This window comes from Uloborus diversus, chromosome 6, assembly GCF_026930045.1.
Source record: "Uloborus diversus isolate 005 chromosome 6, Udiv.v.3.1, whole genome shotgun sequence".
Lineage (NCBI taxonomy): Eukaryota > Metazoa > Arthropoda > Arachnida > Araneae > Uloboridae > Uloborus > Uloborus diversus.
This window is the reverse complement of record NC_072736.1, coordinates 109,581,792-109,599,618: the sequence shown is the minus strand read 5'-3', so window position 1 is coordinate 109,599,618 and position 17,827 is coordinate 109,581,792. Positions and strand designations below refer to the sequence as shown.

Here is a 17,827-nt window from a genome sequence, read left to right as displayed (position 1 = left end):
AGAATCGGGAGAAGGGGTTCTAGTTCTCTTCCAAGCAATATTTTCAAAGTTGGTGTCAAAAACTCGCAATTTTAATTTCCGGTAAAGTTAGAGGGGTGTAAAAAGAAGGGGTTCCTCCACAATTTTGCTTTCTTCACTTTTTTTTCAAAATTGAAGTGTGTTTTAGTCTATCTATGTTTATAATAGAATATTGGGGGCTCTTCTCGGAAATTCTCCAAATGAGAATTTTAAAATTGCAATTTTAGCTACCCATGGTAAAATTAATTGAACTAGGAACCAACACAAGCTCTCAATGAAAACGTTTCGAATTTGAATTATTAAAAAACGCAAAACTATCTTTGGTCACGTTTGAGAGAGTAGGAAGCCCAGTGACCTCATTTGGAAGCATTTAAAAACTGAAGTATACTCGACACAATTTTAAACTACATTTCGTTGCTACAGGCAACCCTGCGACTTTTCTTCGAAATTTTTCCGACACTGAAATTTTAGAAACATAATGGAAACTTTAAAAGGAAAGGGGAGAGTTTTCCCGAGTGATTCCCCCCAAGATTTTTAGGAGGGTGCCGTGCCCTTCCGCTTTTAAGCTAACCTTCGATCCAACACTTAAACAACCCTCCTAGCCCCTGAAAAGTTTAAATAAAATTTCACAAAAGTGAATTTTTTTGAAAAGGTAAAGACTCACAAAGTCTCCTTGAAACATCGCTCCCTCATTTCCATCACACAAGAATCTTATTAGACTATATCTGAATGTGTTTTGCATTACCTTTAAAACTAAACATCAAAAAGCTTTCCAAATTTTAAAAATAATTATTATTGAAAAGACTTGAACTTTGTATGTACCTAGTATACTAAAAAGTAAAAGAAGCGCATTTTTTATTTGACAAAACTTCTCTTAAAAAGTACTCTTTTATCTGAAAGCACACTGCCCTTTTTTTGGTCTGAGGGAAACACCAGTTCCCTCTGGGCATTTTTCCTGAAATTGAAATCAATTTTAGGCTATAGTGCGGATAAAAGATTTACGGAGCTCTCCCACGGAAATTTCTATAAGTGAAATTTTAAGATATCTTTAGTGACTTTAAGGGAATGGCGAAGTTTTGAAAACTTTGGCAATTTTTCGATATTTAAATTTGAAAAACACAAATGAGGGCCTTGATGCAAGAACCAGGTAAGTCCAGTCTCATTCATTTTTAGTAAGACCAACAAATAACATCACTGTCCAATAGAAAGGCTAATATCTTTCTCACATAATTGACCACAAAGCAGAGGTCTGATCTTATATTTGTGTCTCGTTGTTGCACCAGTCGCAACATCTTTATTCTCCACACGTAAAAATGAATTTAAAAAGAGGGAAAAGTTTGGGCATAAACTATTTCTTGCATCAAAGTCATTTATTATAGACTGAAGACTAATATCTGATGACCCACGACCATAACGCATATAGGTACAACTTAAGAGCCATTGTCTGTAAGGATCAGGCAGGTTGTGATTGTTGACATTTTTAATATTCTTTATTTTCGCATATGTTGTTCCTTATCATGAACGTAATGTTTGTGCAAAATATGAGCTTTGTCGGCCTTACCATTTTTGGGAAATTAATTTTTTTTAATTTAGGAGGCATGGCACATTTTTGCGTGTCAAATTCAAATTTGCAGATTTTAAAGTTCTTGTTGCTTTAAGCGCCCCTATAATGACATGGATTTTTAAATTCTATGCATAATAATGCTTAACATATGAAATAAAAAAATCGGTGTCACTCCTATTACTTTCGAAAATATAATCATTCGAAATTAGTATGTTATCGAGTTATTTAAAAAAAGACTTTTTTAATTCCAATGTTTTTTGCACAGTTTGTTTTAAACTTTAATAAAAAATTACAGTAGTGACACCTAAAATAATATGTTTCTAATGTTTTTTTTATAAAAAAAGCTTTATAAAAAGCATTAGAAACACAGTAAATCGATATAGGCACAGATGGACGTATTGTGTAATGTGCATTATGGCTAAAATAGTCCTACTATATTTTTTCAACCATACTAATTTTTTATCTGTTATTTATATAAAAATACAACTATTTATAACATAATGTCTTAAATAGTGATGAACATAATGTATTATATAGTGAGCATTCAAAATCTGAAACATAATTTGAGGATGACGTAGACTAAAACAAAGAAAACATAAAAAATCAAATCACCAAATTTCAGAAAGACGGTCATCTCTTATTAATATCTGGTAATTTTGCAGCACTAAAGCTTGGGAAAACATGGTATTCCGGAGAAATAGTAAAAGTTGACCATTTGCTAATCTGAATACAACTAGCCCCCTCATAGCAGAGATCTGAAACTAATTTGATAACCAACACGTTTGTCTAACATTTAAACTAATAAAATTTGTGTCACTCCTACTACTTTTGGAAATATAATCATTCGAAGTTAGTATGTTGTGGTGCATTTTTTTCATTTATTATTTTTTTTTAAATTATTTTATTTGTTTATTTATGTATTTTGTTAAATTAATCTTATCACACCCAGATAGTGTTTTGACCATAGTTATTTTTAATTTATTACAAAGAAGCAACGTTTAACATAAACAGCTTTGGGCAGTAAGAGCGTCTTTATCTTGAATAGAAAATGCTCGTTTTGATATAGGTACAGGTGGATCTATTGTGCATAATATGTTTAGATTATCATACCAATACTCGCCTTTTTTGCGGTCAAATAAATTTATTTATTCCAATCCTTCTTGCCATGCATTTGACCTTTACTTGCAAATGGTAAACTTCTACTATTTCTCCAGGATACCATGTTTTCCCAAGCTTTAGTGCTACAAAATTACCTGATATCAATAAGAGATGACCGTCTTTCTGAAACTGGGGGATTTGACATTTTATGTTTTCTTTGTTTTAGTCTACGTCATCCTCAAATTATGTTTCAGATTCTGAATGCTCGCTATATAACACATTATGTTCATCACTATTTAAGACATTATGTTATAAATAGTTGCATTTTTAGTATAAATAACAAATAAAAATTAGTATGGTTGAAAAAATATAATACGACTATTTTAGCCATAATGCACATTACACAATACGTCCATCTGTACCTATATCGATTTACTGTGTTTCTAATGCTTTTTATAAAGCGTTTTTTTTTAAAAAGCATTAGAAACATATTATTTTAGGTGTCACTACTGTAATTTTATATTAAAGTTTAAAACAAACCATGCAAAAAGCCATTGGAATTAGAAAAGTCTCTTTTTAAATAACTCCATAACTTACTAATTTCGAATGATTATATTTCCGAAAGTAATCGGAGTGACATGGATTTTTTTAGTTCATATGTTAGACGAACATGTTGGTTATCAAACTTAATTAGTTTCAGATCTCTGCTATGAGGGCGAGAGTAGTGGTTTAGATTTTAAAGATTTGCATTTTTGTGAAATTTATCACATAAAAGTTCCAATATCTTCTGGCGCCCTTATAGTGACACCAATATTATTACATTTTTTTGATGTATGCTAGCTAGGAATTGATGTAAAAACGTTGGTGCCACCATGAAGGCGCTTTGAGAAAACTGACATTGAATGTAGTAAAAAATTCATTTTCGGTCATTTTTAAACGGAGTTTGTGGCCGTCGCCCTCGTAGTGACACCGATTTGACAGCTGTAATAGTATCTAAGAAGATCATATAATAGTATAGAATTTAAAAATCCATGGCATTATAGGGGCGCTTAAAGCAACAAGAACTTTAAAATCTGCAAATTTGAAAAACACACAAAAATGTGCCATGCCCCCTAAATTTAAAACGTTAATTTCCCAAAAACGATAAGGCAGACAAAGCTCATATTTTGCGCAAACATTACATTCATGATAAGGAACAACATTTGCAAAAATAAAGAAAATTAAAAATGTCAACAATCACAAATGCCCTAAACTGCCTGATTCTTACAGACAATGGCTCTTAAGTTCTCTGATTAGTTTTAAGCCTTTTTCCTCCTTTAGAGTTTTTTGTTACTCTAAATCAAAACTTTTATGCTCCCTATATATCATTGCAAGAAGTATCTTTGGTAAAACATTCTATTTTAATGCCCTTTATAGTTTAAAAAATCGATTAATACCTAGAAATCAAACCTCACAGTTTTTTTTTTTTTTTTTTCGGCAGACATCTTGAATTTTACCATTTTGGTAAAAATACTCAAGGTTTATCATCTGGTACTCATTGCATTTGAAATCATCAAATCAAATACTTGTAGAAAACACAAAAAAACCTTATATATATACAAAAAACAGGTTTCATGACATTTTAATGGACACTAGCCTGGACTAATCTTTTTTTTTTTTTATTATTATTATTATTAGAGTACAGTAATAATTCAACTCAAACACAGCTTGATGTTGCTAAATTGTGACAATTCTTTAGTGGTTTACACAAGAAAAGATAGAGAACAAGTAAATGATGCTCATGTTTTAAAACTTTTAGCCAGTGGATTTCAAAGTTAGGTAAATGAAGTGGACTAATATATTGAGAGATATTAGATTTTTATTAAGAATAGAAATCAATTTTTTGAACACTTTTTAAAAATGCTAATTTTTTAAAAGAAATACAAAATTAAATTCAAACTAAATCTACTTTTGAATTTGTAATAATGATAAGAGAAATAAAAGCAAAAATTACACGGACCACTGTTTGTAAATGCTTTTAATTTCTAGGGATGATAGTTTTCGCTATACATTTTGATTTGAGTTTGAGCTTGTCATTTTAAATCCATTTATAATGGTCGCATTCCTGTAAAATTTTCTAATTAATAAATTTAGTTATTAAAACTTACATCAAATAAAGACCAGTACAAACTACTCACTGCATAAATTAATTCTTTAAAAAAAATGTTTCCTTTCCAACATTTGAGATTCAGTTAATGAATAAACATAATAACATACCCAAGACTGGAATCTCCGGAGTAAGATGCTACGGGATCTTCAAGCTTCCGAATATCACGTAAAAGGACTTCTCTTTCTCGGCCCTAAACATATTGCAAAGATTTATGATATGATCCCTGCTTTATTTAAATTAAAACTAAATTTCATGCCAAGTAGAAAAGTTCATTTTAATTTAATTAAGTACAACATTTAATTATTGGAAATAGATCATAGACCATTCAATACGACAAACTATACTGATAGCTTGACAAAAGAAAGATGGCGGATGAACTGGAAGCGAAAACGAATCTCTTCATTTTGTAAAAGGTAGGGATAACAAGATAGCACTAGCAGAAAACATATGAGCAGGAAAGGTCTCACTGCTAGAGCAATCTCGCTAATCCGACCTATTACAAAAGGAAGTGGTCCATTTCTGCTTCCAGTTCATCCGCCTTCTCTCTGTGGTCAAGTTACACCAAATTCTCAAAAAAGGTTAACAATTTTTTCTGGGATACCTTATCACCCATACTAACTACTCACCAGACTTAAGTACTAACCCGTAACCTGATTGTACACGTGAGAGTTTCTATAGTCATACTTGTGTAATGTATGGTATTGATACATACAAGCACAGGCTTAGCTTACATTTAGCTGTGATTTTACAAAAACTGATACTAATAATCAACATGTAAAAGTCATTCTACAAAACTAATTCACATTAATTTTCATACATTAGGATTTTATCGCAAAATTTTACTATTACTATTTTATTCTCTGAAAATATACAACAAAATTTAAATAGCACCATTTACTATTAAGTTTTTAAAAATAATTAACAACTAATCTTTAATCCTATAAGGCAGTTAATTAGGGTTTTCTTTTTAAAATTTTCAAAAATAATATCAGAAAATTAAATTTTACAGGATAAAAAAATGTAGGACTGTAATTCTGTTCTCAAAGAAAGGAAGGTCTGCTTAAAGCAGAACTTTCTTACGTATAGTTAAATAAAATTGAAATTACAAATTGAAAAAATAAAATTTGAAAAACATCACGACTTATAGAAAAAAAACATAATTTTTAAGGTAACACTATTAACATTTCATTAGTACTGATGCCTAGCATTTGAAATAGATAAGTCATTAACTTTACTTTTATTTCAGAAGCAAGGATTGGAATACCTATTAAAGTATTAGGAAAGGAAAATACTAATATATTTTTGTTTAAATGTAATAATTGTAATATCTTTTTTTACTTTTTCATTTTAAAATTCTCAAAGACATAATTCTAACCTTTTCTAATATTTAATGCCTAAATTTGTTTCTGTTCTTGTTATGATTTGCTGCTATCAACTTTCAGTCTGAACTGTTAACATTTACTAAATATATACTTACACTTCCAAATCCAGTAGTTATTAATTGCTGAGTGTCTCCAAGCCACACTACTCTTGAATCCCTGTTGTTGCTATGACTAGCAGCACTCTGTAAAGTGCAAATCAAAAAAAAAAAAAAAAAAAAAAAAGATAACTAATGAATTTTAAGTATTGCTTTTAATTTTTCAAAAAGACCTTTAAAACAATATTTGTTTGCAAAAATATTAATGATAATAAATAAAAAATATTACAAAATTCATAGAAACCACACTGCTTTTTTCCCCCCTTTTTTTAACACTTTTTAACTTTCTTCTCATTTTAACCTTAGGATTTTTACCAACACAGCTTACCAACTGCCTGAATCAAATAAAAACACACAATCTCAACTTAGAGTTAATGACAGAATTTTAGAATATCAAGCAAAAAATATGTTGGTCCTATTACAAGATTAATAAAAAAAATACCGCTGAGATGCTCCTAGGACGAATACAAGGGAGGGGCGGTGGGGATGATCACCCCTCCCTTAAGAGACTCTAAATAGGCAATTTTTCCAAATTGAAGTTCTAAAGCTCAAGTGTCTTTAACACCATTAAGGAAAAGAATGGGGCTCAAATCTCACTCCCAGAAACTTTTTGGAAATGAACTTTCAAAATGGGTATTTCTAACGGTCTTTAGTGATGTTAGGAGGACAAGTTTGAGGGGCTTCCCTCAGGAGTTTTGCAATGGAGGGCTACTCCGGATATTTTGCAGAGTTTTAATCTTAATGATGCAATTACAGACATTTCAAGAAATGTTAGGGGAAAAAATGGGTTCAATGACTTTCCTCCGGCAATTTTTCGGAACTGAAGTTTTAAAAAAGCGCAATGTCAGAGGATGTTTAATCATGATCAGGAAGCGGTTTTCGAAAATCTCACTGCTCTTTCGGAATTGCTACAAAATTGAAGTTCTAAAATATAATTTTAAAATAACTCTTTCAGCGGAAAAGGAAATTAATAGGTTTGGGTTTCTCCTTGGATAGATCTCTATATTTGAGTTGCATCAGATAAGAATGATGTGACCCCCCCCCCCCTGTAAGCATAGTACTGATGCCTAGCATTTGAAATAGATAAATCATTAACTTTACTTTTATTTCAGAAGCAAGGATTGGAATACCTATTAAAGTATTAGGAAAGGAAAATACTAATGCGTAGGAAAATACTTAGATGGGTAGTAGTGGTAAACTAAAAAAAACAACCACCCCCTCCTTTAACACTCTCTGGATCTGTCTTTGAGATCTTCAGTCATGAAAGTGTGTAAACAGTAAAAATGCACACAGGTAAATGAGGAGCTTCCCCCAATAGTGAAGCCAAAAATAGCATGTGATTAAACTGCTTTGTGTTCTTTTTTAATACCATAGCTGCCAACATTGAAGGTGGAAAACAAGGAAGACCTATGTTCACAATTTGGGAGACTTAGTATGAATACATTAAACAAAATTTTGAGCAAAATAGGGACTTTTCAAACATAAGTAGGGATCTCATAAATTAGGCCTGTATAGGCTCTAAAACCCGGAAGGATTCTAATAAATGTAAACTTGCAAGCATGGCGAGTTTTTATGCAGTTTCTTTTAACTGAGATTTCTGATATCAAAGGAGCTAGAGTTCCCCTTCAGTTCAGATAATTGAGGTTTTACTGTAACTTGTATATTTTATGTCAGGATTGCTCCATCCTTTAACCACCTTGCAGTTTATGATGAGATATCTCTTCCATTAACATGTAATTCTGGGACTGTCCAACTGCAAGGGGATTAAACATTTTGTGAATAATAATCATAGCTAATTGTTCTGTTTTATGTGATAAAAATGTATAAAAGAATAATAAAAATGGTTAATAAATCATAAATTAATACAGCTGGCTCTGTGTTTAACGATGCTCTATTTAACGATTTTCTCTATTTAAAGACTGCTTTCAATGGTTTTGAATGCTCTACTATAGTTTTAAAAGCATTATATTTAAGGATGCATTCAACTTGACGATGATTTTTTGTAGTCCCTTGAAAGTGGTTAAACAGAGAGTCAATTCTGTACATCATAGAGTTAACATTTTATAACTAATTATAAGCTTAGAAAAGGAAGCTTTTTTTGTTTTATATTAATTTTTTCATAGATAAAACACAATGCTCACCTGGTTCTTTGCTGGGTCTCTAGGATCCCATAGTCGCAACATTTTATCCTTGCCGCAACTAGCTAGCAAGTCACCGGAATGTCTCCAAAAAATTGACTGAACAACATCTTCATGACTAGAATCAACTGCAAAATATCAGAAATAATGTTAATAAAGCACAAAAATTGCTAATCAGTGCATATATGTCTTTCAGGGCTACAAAAAAAAATCTTTATTTTTTAATGTAAAAGAAGTGTGCTTATAGGTGACAGAACATCCAACAAAAGAGGAAAAAAGGTCTGTTTCTTTTTCAGTACAAAGGTCTTGTTTTATTTTTTAAAAAACCACCATAAGCAAAAAAGAAAAAAAAAATCATGAAAATGTGTAGAATCAACATAAATGAAACAGAAATAAATGATCTTAATGAAATCCTCATGCATGAGTAAATAAATATATTTAAAAGTTGTTTTAAAAGCATGATATACTGTGCAAAGTACAACATCTTCGGGAAATTTTAAATTAGAAATATGTAGTGCAAAATGTTCTGTTCAAAGAAATATATATATATATTTTCCAAAAAGGAAAGAACGCAAAGGCAAATACACAGCCATATGGAAAACCAACTTTTGTCTAAAATTATGACGCATTTCTTCAGCTCTTTGATAAATCTAGCTCACTGTATTCAGATGTAAAACAACATAATTCACGCATATGAAAAAAAGTAAAAAACAGGACGATACTTAAAAAACAAAGGAATTAAAATCACTGAAATTGTATAAAGATACATTTAGAAAAATATTGGCAAAAATAACAATATTAAATAATAAAGTAAAGATGGGCAAATAGTTGAAATCTTACCATAAATACATTGTTTAGTATTTACATCCCAAAGACGTATATTATTGCTTTCCACTGTTGATAAAATACAATCAGCTTGAGGGTGAAATTTTACAATTTCTACTTTCTGTTGCAATAAAATATCAATCTCTGGATTGCTAGGCACATTGCTTGTCAAACTTTCCTCAGAGATTCTCCATAGCTTTACCTGAAATAGCAATTTTAAAAACATGCTAAGATTCATAACAACCATAGTTCTGTCTATTTCAAAAATAAAAGCATATGCTAAATATTTATTGCAATAAACATTAAATTACAATTTAATTTTTCAATACATAAGCACATAACAAAAAATTACGCTACTCTTCTAATAAAACACCCCTCCCCCCTTTTTAAGAGTTTCTCTACGAATATTTGCTTTAAAAACAAATGCAGAAAAAGAAAAGAAATTACTCTTTCTTTTTAATTTTGTACTCTCACAAAAAAAAAGTACAAATATCAGTCAAATCATAACATTTAAACTCGAGTTCCAATAAATAGTGCCAGTTTAACTTTAAATATGTGAAAATAACTTCTAACTATCAAAATGATTGAAATATTTGAAAGATGCAAAAGGATTGAAATTTGAAACACAGCAAGAAATTTTTGCTGAAACAACAGTTAAATTGTTGGCATGTTTGAAAAAAAAAGTTTTACCCATACCAAATAAAAGTTTCAGAAAGTTTTAAATTTTCATGAACATCACTAATCATCAAAATTTTACATAATGAAAGCCATAAAAATACTATAAGACAGATTTCTTTCTCTTTTAAACACATACAAATATTTATATGAAGGACTCGGGGGCAAGAATGTGATATGCCACATGAATTTTTTTCCAGAAGGCCAATTTCCAACTTTTGAAAAATTCTACAAATATTTTTTGTAGATATTATACATTCTATATTCTGCAATACTAAAACCAGATAAATTTTTCTGGCAGAGACAAAATCCATTGTCATGTTTATTTCAACAATTCATATTTCAAAAAATTCATTTTTTCAAAAGTGGCTTATCACGCTCTTGCCACGAGCCTTCATATATTCCTTCATATAACCGATATATTCCAAAACATATATGGGATATTTTCTCAATATGCTAACTTTTGCCAATGGAAAGTAGGAGAAATTCATCTTATAATTGATGCATGGTTTTTACTTCTTACACCATGACTGTGCATTAAAGTATACAAACCAATTGTCAACAACGAAAAAAATATTGTAAATAAAAAAAATAACAATAGTTTTTTTTATTGTAAGAATGAAGGCTTTCACAGCCGGTGTCAATAATGTTGTAAGATTCCGGGCTGTTGTGCCGCCGTCTGAGCGTTGTTGCTCCAAACGTTTCGGCCGCATTTGCGGCTGCCAACTTCAGTGTTAGCGTGGTCAAAGAGTGTTCTATTTATGTGGGACATAAATATGGACAACTTCGAGATCTGCATCAGTTGCTAGGAAGTTGCTTCCCTGGAAGCTTCGACCACGCTAACACTGAAGATGGCCGCCGCAGATGCGGGAGAAACGTTTGGAGCAACAACACTCAGACCACGGCACAACAGCCCGGAATCTTACAACATTATTGACACCGGCTGTGAAAATGTAATTAGTGCTTAAAAAACACATGAAGATACATTAAAATTCTTTTTCAAGTAATTAATAGTGAAAAGGTAAACATAAGACATCATCCATAAATGTAATTAAATCCTAGTAATATCTTTAAAAAAAAAGAAAATTATATCAACATTTTTGAAGAGATATTCCGATTTTACTCAAGAATTTTTAGTTTTGAATGCTAAAAACATTTTTGTACCACTTGTGTTTTTTAATACCTTAAAAAAGACCACATTTTGTAAATAAACACAACTTACTTTTAAATGACATTGTTTGTTGATTTAAAATGCAATTTTTGTTTCAGGAGAGTGTCGGAAGCACCAGCTATTGTTCATTAAATTTCCCCAATTACTGCTTCAAAAAAAGAAGAAAAAGCTGGGAATGGGCCCTAAAGCAATCTCTGTAAAAGTCACCACATATTTAAGGGCCATTGAGTCTTGAACATAACGCTTGAGCAACTGGTCATCATTTGTTCCTAGTTTTACATCTGAATCCCCATTCTTTTCCCATTTCACATGACCATCTGGACCTAAATCTGACAGTTCTTATTTTATCTCATCACATTAATTCTACCAGCACTTAGAGAAACGCTTTTTGCCGACTTGCTTATCGTTCCAATGCAAATTAACTTGGCAGTCTGGATCAGAAAGACTACCCACTTTTGTTGTATACACAGAGGATCCTCAGGTGTTAATGCTTTGGGAAGCAAAATAAAAAAAAAAAAAAAAAAAATCTGGCCTAACATTTTCTTTGTTGGGATTTTGGAAAAAAAAAATTTTTTCTCCTGGATTTTAATTTCAGGATTTCTGAGGGTCACTCAGAGTCCACAGACCTAGGTTGCTTATTTAGTAATCCCTTAACTACACAGTGGTATGTTTGTGCAGAGGTATCCTTCATCAGATGAAAAAATGAAAAGAAATCCCTGACTTTTAAAGAAATTTTTATTGCTTGTGATTCCTGATGTGAGGAACTCCTGTTATAGTACAATATTATGTTGATACTTTGACATTTGGATGTGAGCTGTAAGTCTTCCTTGAAATCATGTGTTCGGGGAGCCAAAAACAAGCTCAAAATTCTTTCTATTCTACTCTTGCTCAAGATGGTGTAAGAAATATTTTGATGGTGTAGACTTCTTTATGATTTGTTATATATTTTTTAGTATTTTTAATTTAATCACCAATATATATTCATTTAAATTAAACTGTTACTTATTCCCTCCCCCCCCCCTTTTTTTTCATCTCTCTCTCTCTCTCTCTCTCTCTTTTAATGATCTACAAAGCTTGTAAAATTGCCTTTTATGCTTAAAAATGGTTAGGAACACACATTTGAAGTTCTTACATGATAATCTTGAGAACCAGTAGCCAAAATTCCATCATCATAAGGACAAAACTCAAAATCGGTGACAAACTCTGGAAAGACAATACAAAGGTTTTACTTATTAATAAAGCTTAATGACACCAATATTTGTTTTCAGAATCAAGACATATGTAACATTTTACCTGAATGTGCCCTTAGGAGGGATTGGTTTTTGTTTTTACTGCCAGAGTCATTTATAGATAAAAGACCTAAATTTCCACCACCTGCAATTCAACGTTTGAAGATTAAAAAATAATTACATATTTTCTCAAAGTATTAGAGAAGAGGGAAAAGAAGCAGCATATAAAATAAATTAGAACAGTCACTGTGAATTATTTGAAAAAATGCTTTCTGGAGAGCCCACAGAAACTGTTAAAAAAACAGACAGTGAAGCAAGATTCTCAAGCAATATCTGTAGGATTTTGCAGCAACGTCACATAAAGTTCAAAAATATGGAACCAATGGATGCTGTAACTGTGTCTTGTTATGGCAAAACAGTCACTAGGAGTTGTCACTGCAACAACCCTTTGTGAAGTCACCGCGGACTGACATTCGTCAGTGGCTGTCACTTTGTAACAACATATTGGATGGTGACTTTGTAGTAACGTATTGGGACTGTCATATGATGGTCACACACACATCCTCTTTTGATCACTGCTATTAGTGGTTAAATTATGACATTACGGTGAGAGGGCAGTGGCATAAAAATAAAATTGCACAACTGTCATGAACGGGTCACATTTTAGTCATTGTTCTATTGAAAAATTATTGGAATTCTTCATAATTTGCTTTTAACTGATTTTGTTAGTGAGTGAATAATCAATTTACAGTCTTTAGTCAGCAAAAAGGTATTTTTAATCAAGTCACTACAAGACCACAATGTAACGTCTCCTCAAAGTTACATAATGACGGGTCACAATTGAGTTGTTACAGCCAGAACTGCGAAGTCCGAAGGAAAATGGGTGACTCCGACTCCTGGATTTTGAAACTTCCGACTCTGGCTTTTTTATTTATTCATTTATTTTATTATTTTTTTAATTTCCACCCCCCGTCATGGGAAGGGGGAAAACCCTTAAAAAAGATTGAAACATTAATGCCTTTTTATGAAAATTTTGCATTGTATTTTATTATAAACCTAAGATGCCTGCAACGGTAGACATTCAATTTCAAAATCAAATTTTCCAGTAGTTGTGATTTTTAAAGTTAGATTACTTAAAAATTCCATTTCTTTTCTAAACTGAAAAGGATTAATTTGCTCCCCTTTTAATGTTTAATAAATAGATATTGAACAAATTGTACTTTCAGTTTTTGAAAGATGTAAATCACAGAAAAAAAAGCTTTTTTGCTAAGTCCAAAAACCGTTTTTGAGAAGGGGTGGTCCCCACCAGGTGACATCCATCTGCTGGGTGACTGCAACAAAACCTCAAAGTTTATACAAAATATAAATACTTTATTTCTGAAATTTTTCCCAAATAAATTTTAAATTATGTTTTATCTATAAAATTTCAACAAAAATAGGACATTATATTGCACGGAAAGGCCGCATACATGTACGTCTGGTTTCCACCCGAGTCTACTACCATAGAAGACTGTTTCAAGAATTATTAAATTTCTAACAAGTTTATTTTATTAAAAGAAAATTCATTGGATAAAATGATAATCATGCTCATTTTAACACAAAAATAATTTTTTTAAACTTTTCTTCTTACCTCCAGATTCCACATTGAAAGCCATAAACAATGAACTAGCTTTGATGTGGTTACCAAATGAAGGCAAAGAGCCAACAGAAATGTCTGTAATCCAACCCTAAAATAAAATTAGATAATTTTGAATTTTGAGCACAATAGTTCACAATATTCTTCAGATCTGGAAAAAAAAAAGCAACTTGCAACAAGATAAATTAAAATAACAGTAAAACCTCCTCCTCACTCATTTGAAAACACTTCTTTTACAGAACATATCTCACAGATCATGTTTTTAAAATAAAAAGTATTTTTGCTTCTTATTAGTTAAGCTCTGATACATTTATAAATAAGAACTATAATTTCTTTGAAGCTATTGATCAATTCTTTAAAAGAAGGTTTCTCCAGGTTTTTATTTTTGAGTACGCATTTGTGAAAAAAAAAAAAAAAAAAACTATCTTTTGAGCATTTTTCATTAATACATTTTTTGTGAAAATTTTTTTTGTCAGTTTGCAATAGAGCATGTTTGGCTATCATAAATCTAATTTGAAATCTTTAAAGCAATAGCAATCATGGCAACCCTTATCTTTAAACAGGGGATTACAAATTTGAAACTGTTAACTGGGACACCCATATGCAAAATTTTAAGGGGGGGGGGCTCAGATATTTTCCCCATGGTTTAGCGGGATATTTTCCCCATGGAAACCAATTTCAGCACAAATTAGAGTTATTAAAATTTAACATTTTAATAAGTTAGGCATTAATGGCTAGAAAAGAAATGTTTTTATATTTTTGCAAAGAAAAAAGTACTAAAAGCAAGGAAGTTCTAATTTCAAAGGGGGGGTCTTGAGCCCCCCTTGCCCCCTATATGGGCACCCTTGACTGTTAGTAACTTTAAATATTTAGGATACTCTCAATCAGGGCCGGTTTTAGGACTACCCTCTAGTCTTAATGATATATTTTTATTTCTCAAATCATTGAACACACTATCATGTATTGCTGCAAAGAAAAAGGAAAACTAAGGAAACAGATCTGAGTTTTTCTTTTTTTGTCTCCTTACATTTTGCCATCATGAAATTTGTTGCCCTTAACATCTGCCGCTTTAGGCGGTGGCTCAGGTCGCGGTCGTCTACCCCAGAAACTGGGTCTGCTATGAATGATATAATGCCTGAGATCTATAGCAGAGTCACAGCTGTTAATCAATGTTTTTTTTTCATCTTAAAAAGTACTTGAACTCTAACTTCATCAGCTGATAAACTAAGATTCTAAATTAAAAAAGTTTAATCACCCCCATCTTTATCTACTCTGTAAAGACTTGGGCAAAGGCAGAAAAAGTTAGATACAGTGAACGTTGATTAATTGAATCAGTGGTTAATTAAATCATCCCCTTTAATGAATCAAATCTTCCAAATCAGGATAAAATCCAGCTTTATTGAATTAGCCGCTTTATGGAATTAAAACCGTTTAGACCAAACGTGATTCCTATACACGGCGGTTGCTGTATATCATATCTGATTTTGAAAGAAAAATTTTAAAAATCATTTTTGGTGGCCTAAAATGTAACAGTATTTTGAGAAAAAGAACTAGAGACGTACCGAGTAGCACTTTGGCCGAGTACCGAGTACTCGGCCTTTCACTACTCGGCCGAGTACCGAGTTCCAATTATGTTTTAAGAAGAACCAACAACACACACGTGATGAATTTGGAACTTATTGGAATAATAGTATAGACCTCCATGTTCATATAATAGTTTTTGAAACAAAATTCCAGCTGAAATTTAATTACGCATTATGTAACAAATTTTGTTTGCGTCAAAAATTTCATAAAAGGTAATTTTCAAAATTAAACATAAACTAATAAGTATGATTTATCAAGTTGGAATTAAAACAAATGATATCAATCTATTTTAGTTCTTGTCGGGGGGGGGGGGTGCACAGAAGTTTTGGGGCCCATCACAAATGACTTCCAGGTCCCCCTCCATATTGTTTATTTCTATATTTCATGCCTAGTTTAAAAAATATTGGACCCCCTTCAGACTCAGATCAACAGGTGTCCTCCTTCCCCTCCATGTACACCCCCTGGTTCTAGTTCTCCAAACATAATAATATAAAAAGTTCATATTTTTTACACTGCTCCAATTTTAACAAATAGGTTATATTAACTTTGCCGACAATGAAAAGATTTACTCCATTAAAGCATAACAAACTTCATTATTCTCAAAATTTAAATTTGACTTGTAAATTTGAATTGTAAATGATTGTAGTATATTATATGGTTGCACTCTTCTATTAATTCTAAAATCTGCTTAACAATATTCCATTTTTTCCAACTACTCGGTATTGGCCGAGTATCTGATCAAAATTTGGCCGAGTACCAAGTAGTTACCGAGTACTCGGTACGTCTCTAAAAAGAACCAACTTTGAACTTTACAAATACTTAAAAGAACTAGATATAGTCAAATACAACACGATTAAGAGAACAAAATAGGCAGAGTATCTGTGTAGAATGATGAAAGTCATGAAACAAAACTGATATTCTCAACCAGTCCATCCTACACTGGAAAAAAGAAGACCTAAACTTAGATGACACGACTGTCTGCAAGAAGACTTTTGAAAGTAACAAACTGGATATCTCTGGCCAGAGATAGCAGAGCTTGACATTTGATTCTTTGGAAGGCAAAGACCCATCCTGGGCTGTCAAGTCATTGAAGAAGTAAAGCACTTAACTGGGAATAACTTGAAAGCTAAGCTTTTTTCTGTACTGATGTTTTGCTTTCAGACAAATTGATTAATCTTAGAAGTGAGTAAAAACAACTGTTTTTACAAATGAAATTTTAAGGAGCTCTAATTTTTATGATATGAAATTTAGCAAAGTAGCCGTTTTTACCACATAGAAATTTTTGAAGGGACTGCATAGCAGATTCAATTTGCATCTGACTCGATCCCTGACATCCATCAAATGTTTTTCTTTTTTAGCATATTTAAACATGGAAAACGTTTCTTGAAAAAACTATATTATATATACACATACATACAGATACACGAAGGAGAGGAATAAATAAATGAGTAATTCTTAAAACTAGATATAAGCTGAAGCCACAGTAAAAATCAAACTGACAGTGTAAAATAGCAATTTTAAAATTTTCACTATGAAACTGCAATATACAGATAATAACTCAGATGAGGTACAAATCATCAAGAATATTACTCAAGATTAAATATATAAAACGGCTCACAGGAAAAACAATTTTCTTAAAATTGTATTCTCCTCTTCCAATTTTCCCCCCACTGAGGCATTAGAGACTTTCGAATGCATAAAGATCTAGAAAACTGTATCAATGAATCAACTAACAAGTACAGTACATAATATAATTTCACTTTAATTAAGAAATTTTACAATTCATTTATACCTCATTTTTCTTTGGAACTTTTGGAACAGCATTTTTGTATTTTGAAGGCTTGAATCTCCACATATTTTTATTTTAACTTGCTGATCTAAAAGCAAAAGACATGAAAAACAAATGGGTTATTCAAATGATTGTGAAAATAATAAGTAATGAGTTTTGATCAAACATTTTTGAAGGGAAAACATAGAACAAATAATCCAATTAAGAAAATAAGATATAAACTTTACACAAGCAAGAAAAGAAAATCAGAAGCAGAATGAAACAAATAAAACTAATTTTATTTGGAAAAAATACAAACAAAATTCAAATTACTCTATGTTATCAAACAAACAAAACATTTGTTTCCTGTCACGCCGATTCAAGTGACAAGACATTCAGGAAGAAGGAAGTTCCGCCCCTTTCAACATGTCATTTCACCGGAAATGAGTAATAATAATAAAATTATAATAATAATAGTAGTTTAGTACATCGATT

The 17,827-nt window shown here is 31.4% G+C and overlaps 1 protein-coding gene across 1 annotated transcript in view; it reads right to left on the bottom strand.

Moving 5' to 3' along the window:
* LOC129223808 (coronin-7-like) overlaps window positions 1-17,717 on the bottom strand; it is a 41,791-nt gene extending 24,074 nt beyond the window's left edge. Inside the window, exons 1-9 of the mRNA XM_054858164.1 lie at window positions 17,666-17,717; window positions 17,357-17,441; window positions 13,975-14,071; window positions 12,409-12,489; window positions 12,248-12,318; window positions 9,285-9,471; window positions 8,448-8,572; window positions 6,307-6,393; window positions 4,937-5,019 (exon numbers count right to left, since the gene is read on the bottom strand). Of these exons, the coding sequence (XP_054714139.1) occupies window positions 4,937-5,019; window positions 6,307-6,393; window positions 8,448-8,572; window positions 9,285-9,471; window positions 12,248-12,318; window positions 12,409-12,489; window positions 13,975-14,071; window positions 17,357-17,419 (794 nt within the window). The 5' untranslated portion in view covers window positions 17,420-17,441; window positions 17,666-17,717. The remainder of the gene's footprint in view (window positions 1-4,936; window positions 5,020-6,306; window positions 6,394-8,447; window positions 8,573-9,284; window positions 9,472-12,247; window positions 12,319-12,408; window positions 12,490-13,974; window positions 14,072-17,356; window positions 17,442-17,665) is intronic.
* Window positions 17,718-17,827: the final 110 nt, after the last annotated feature.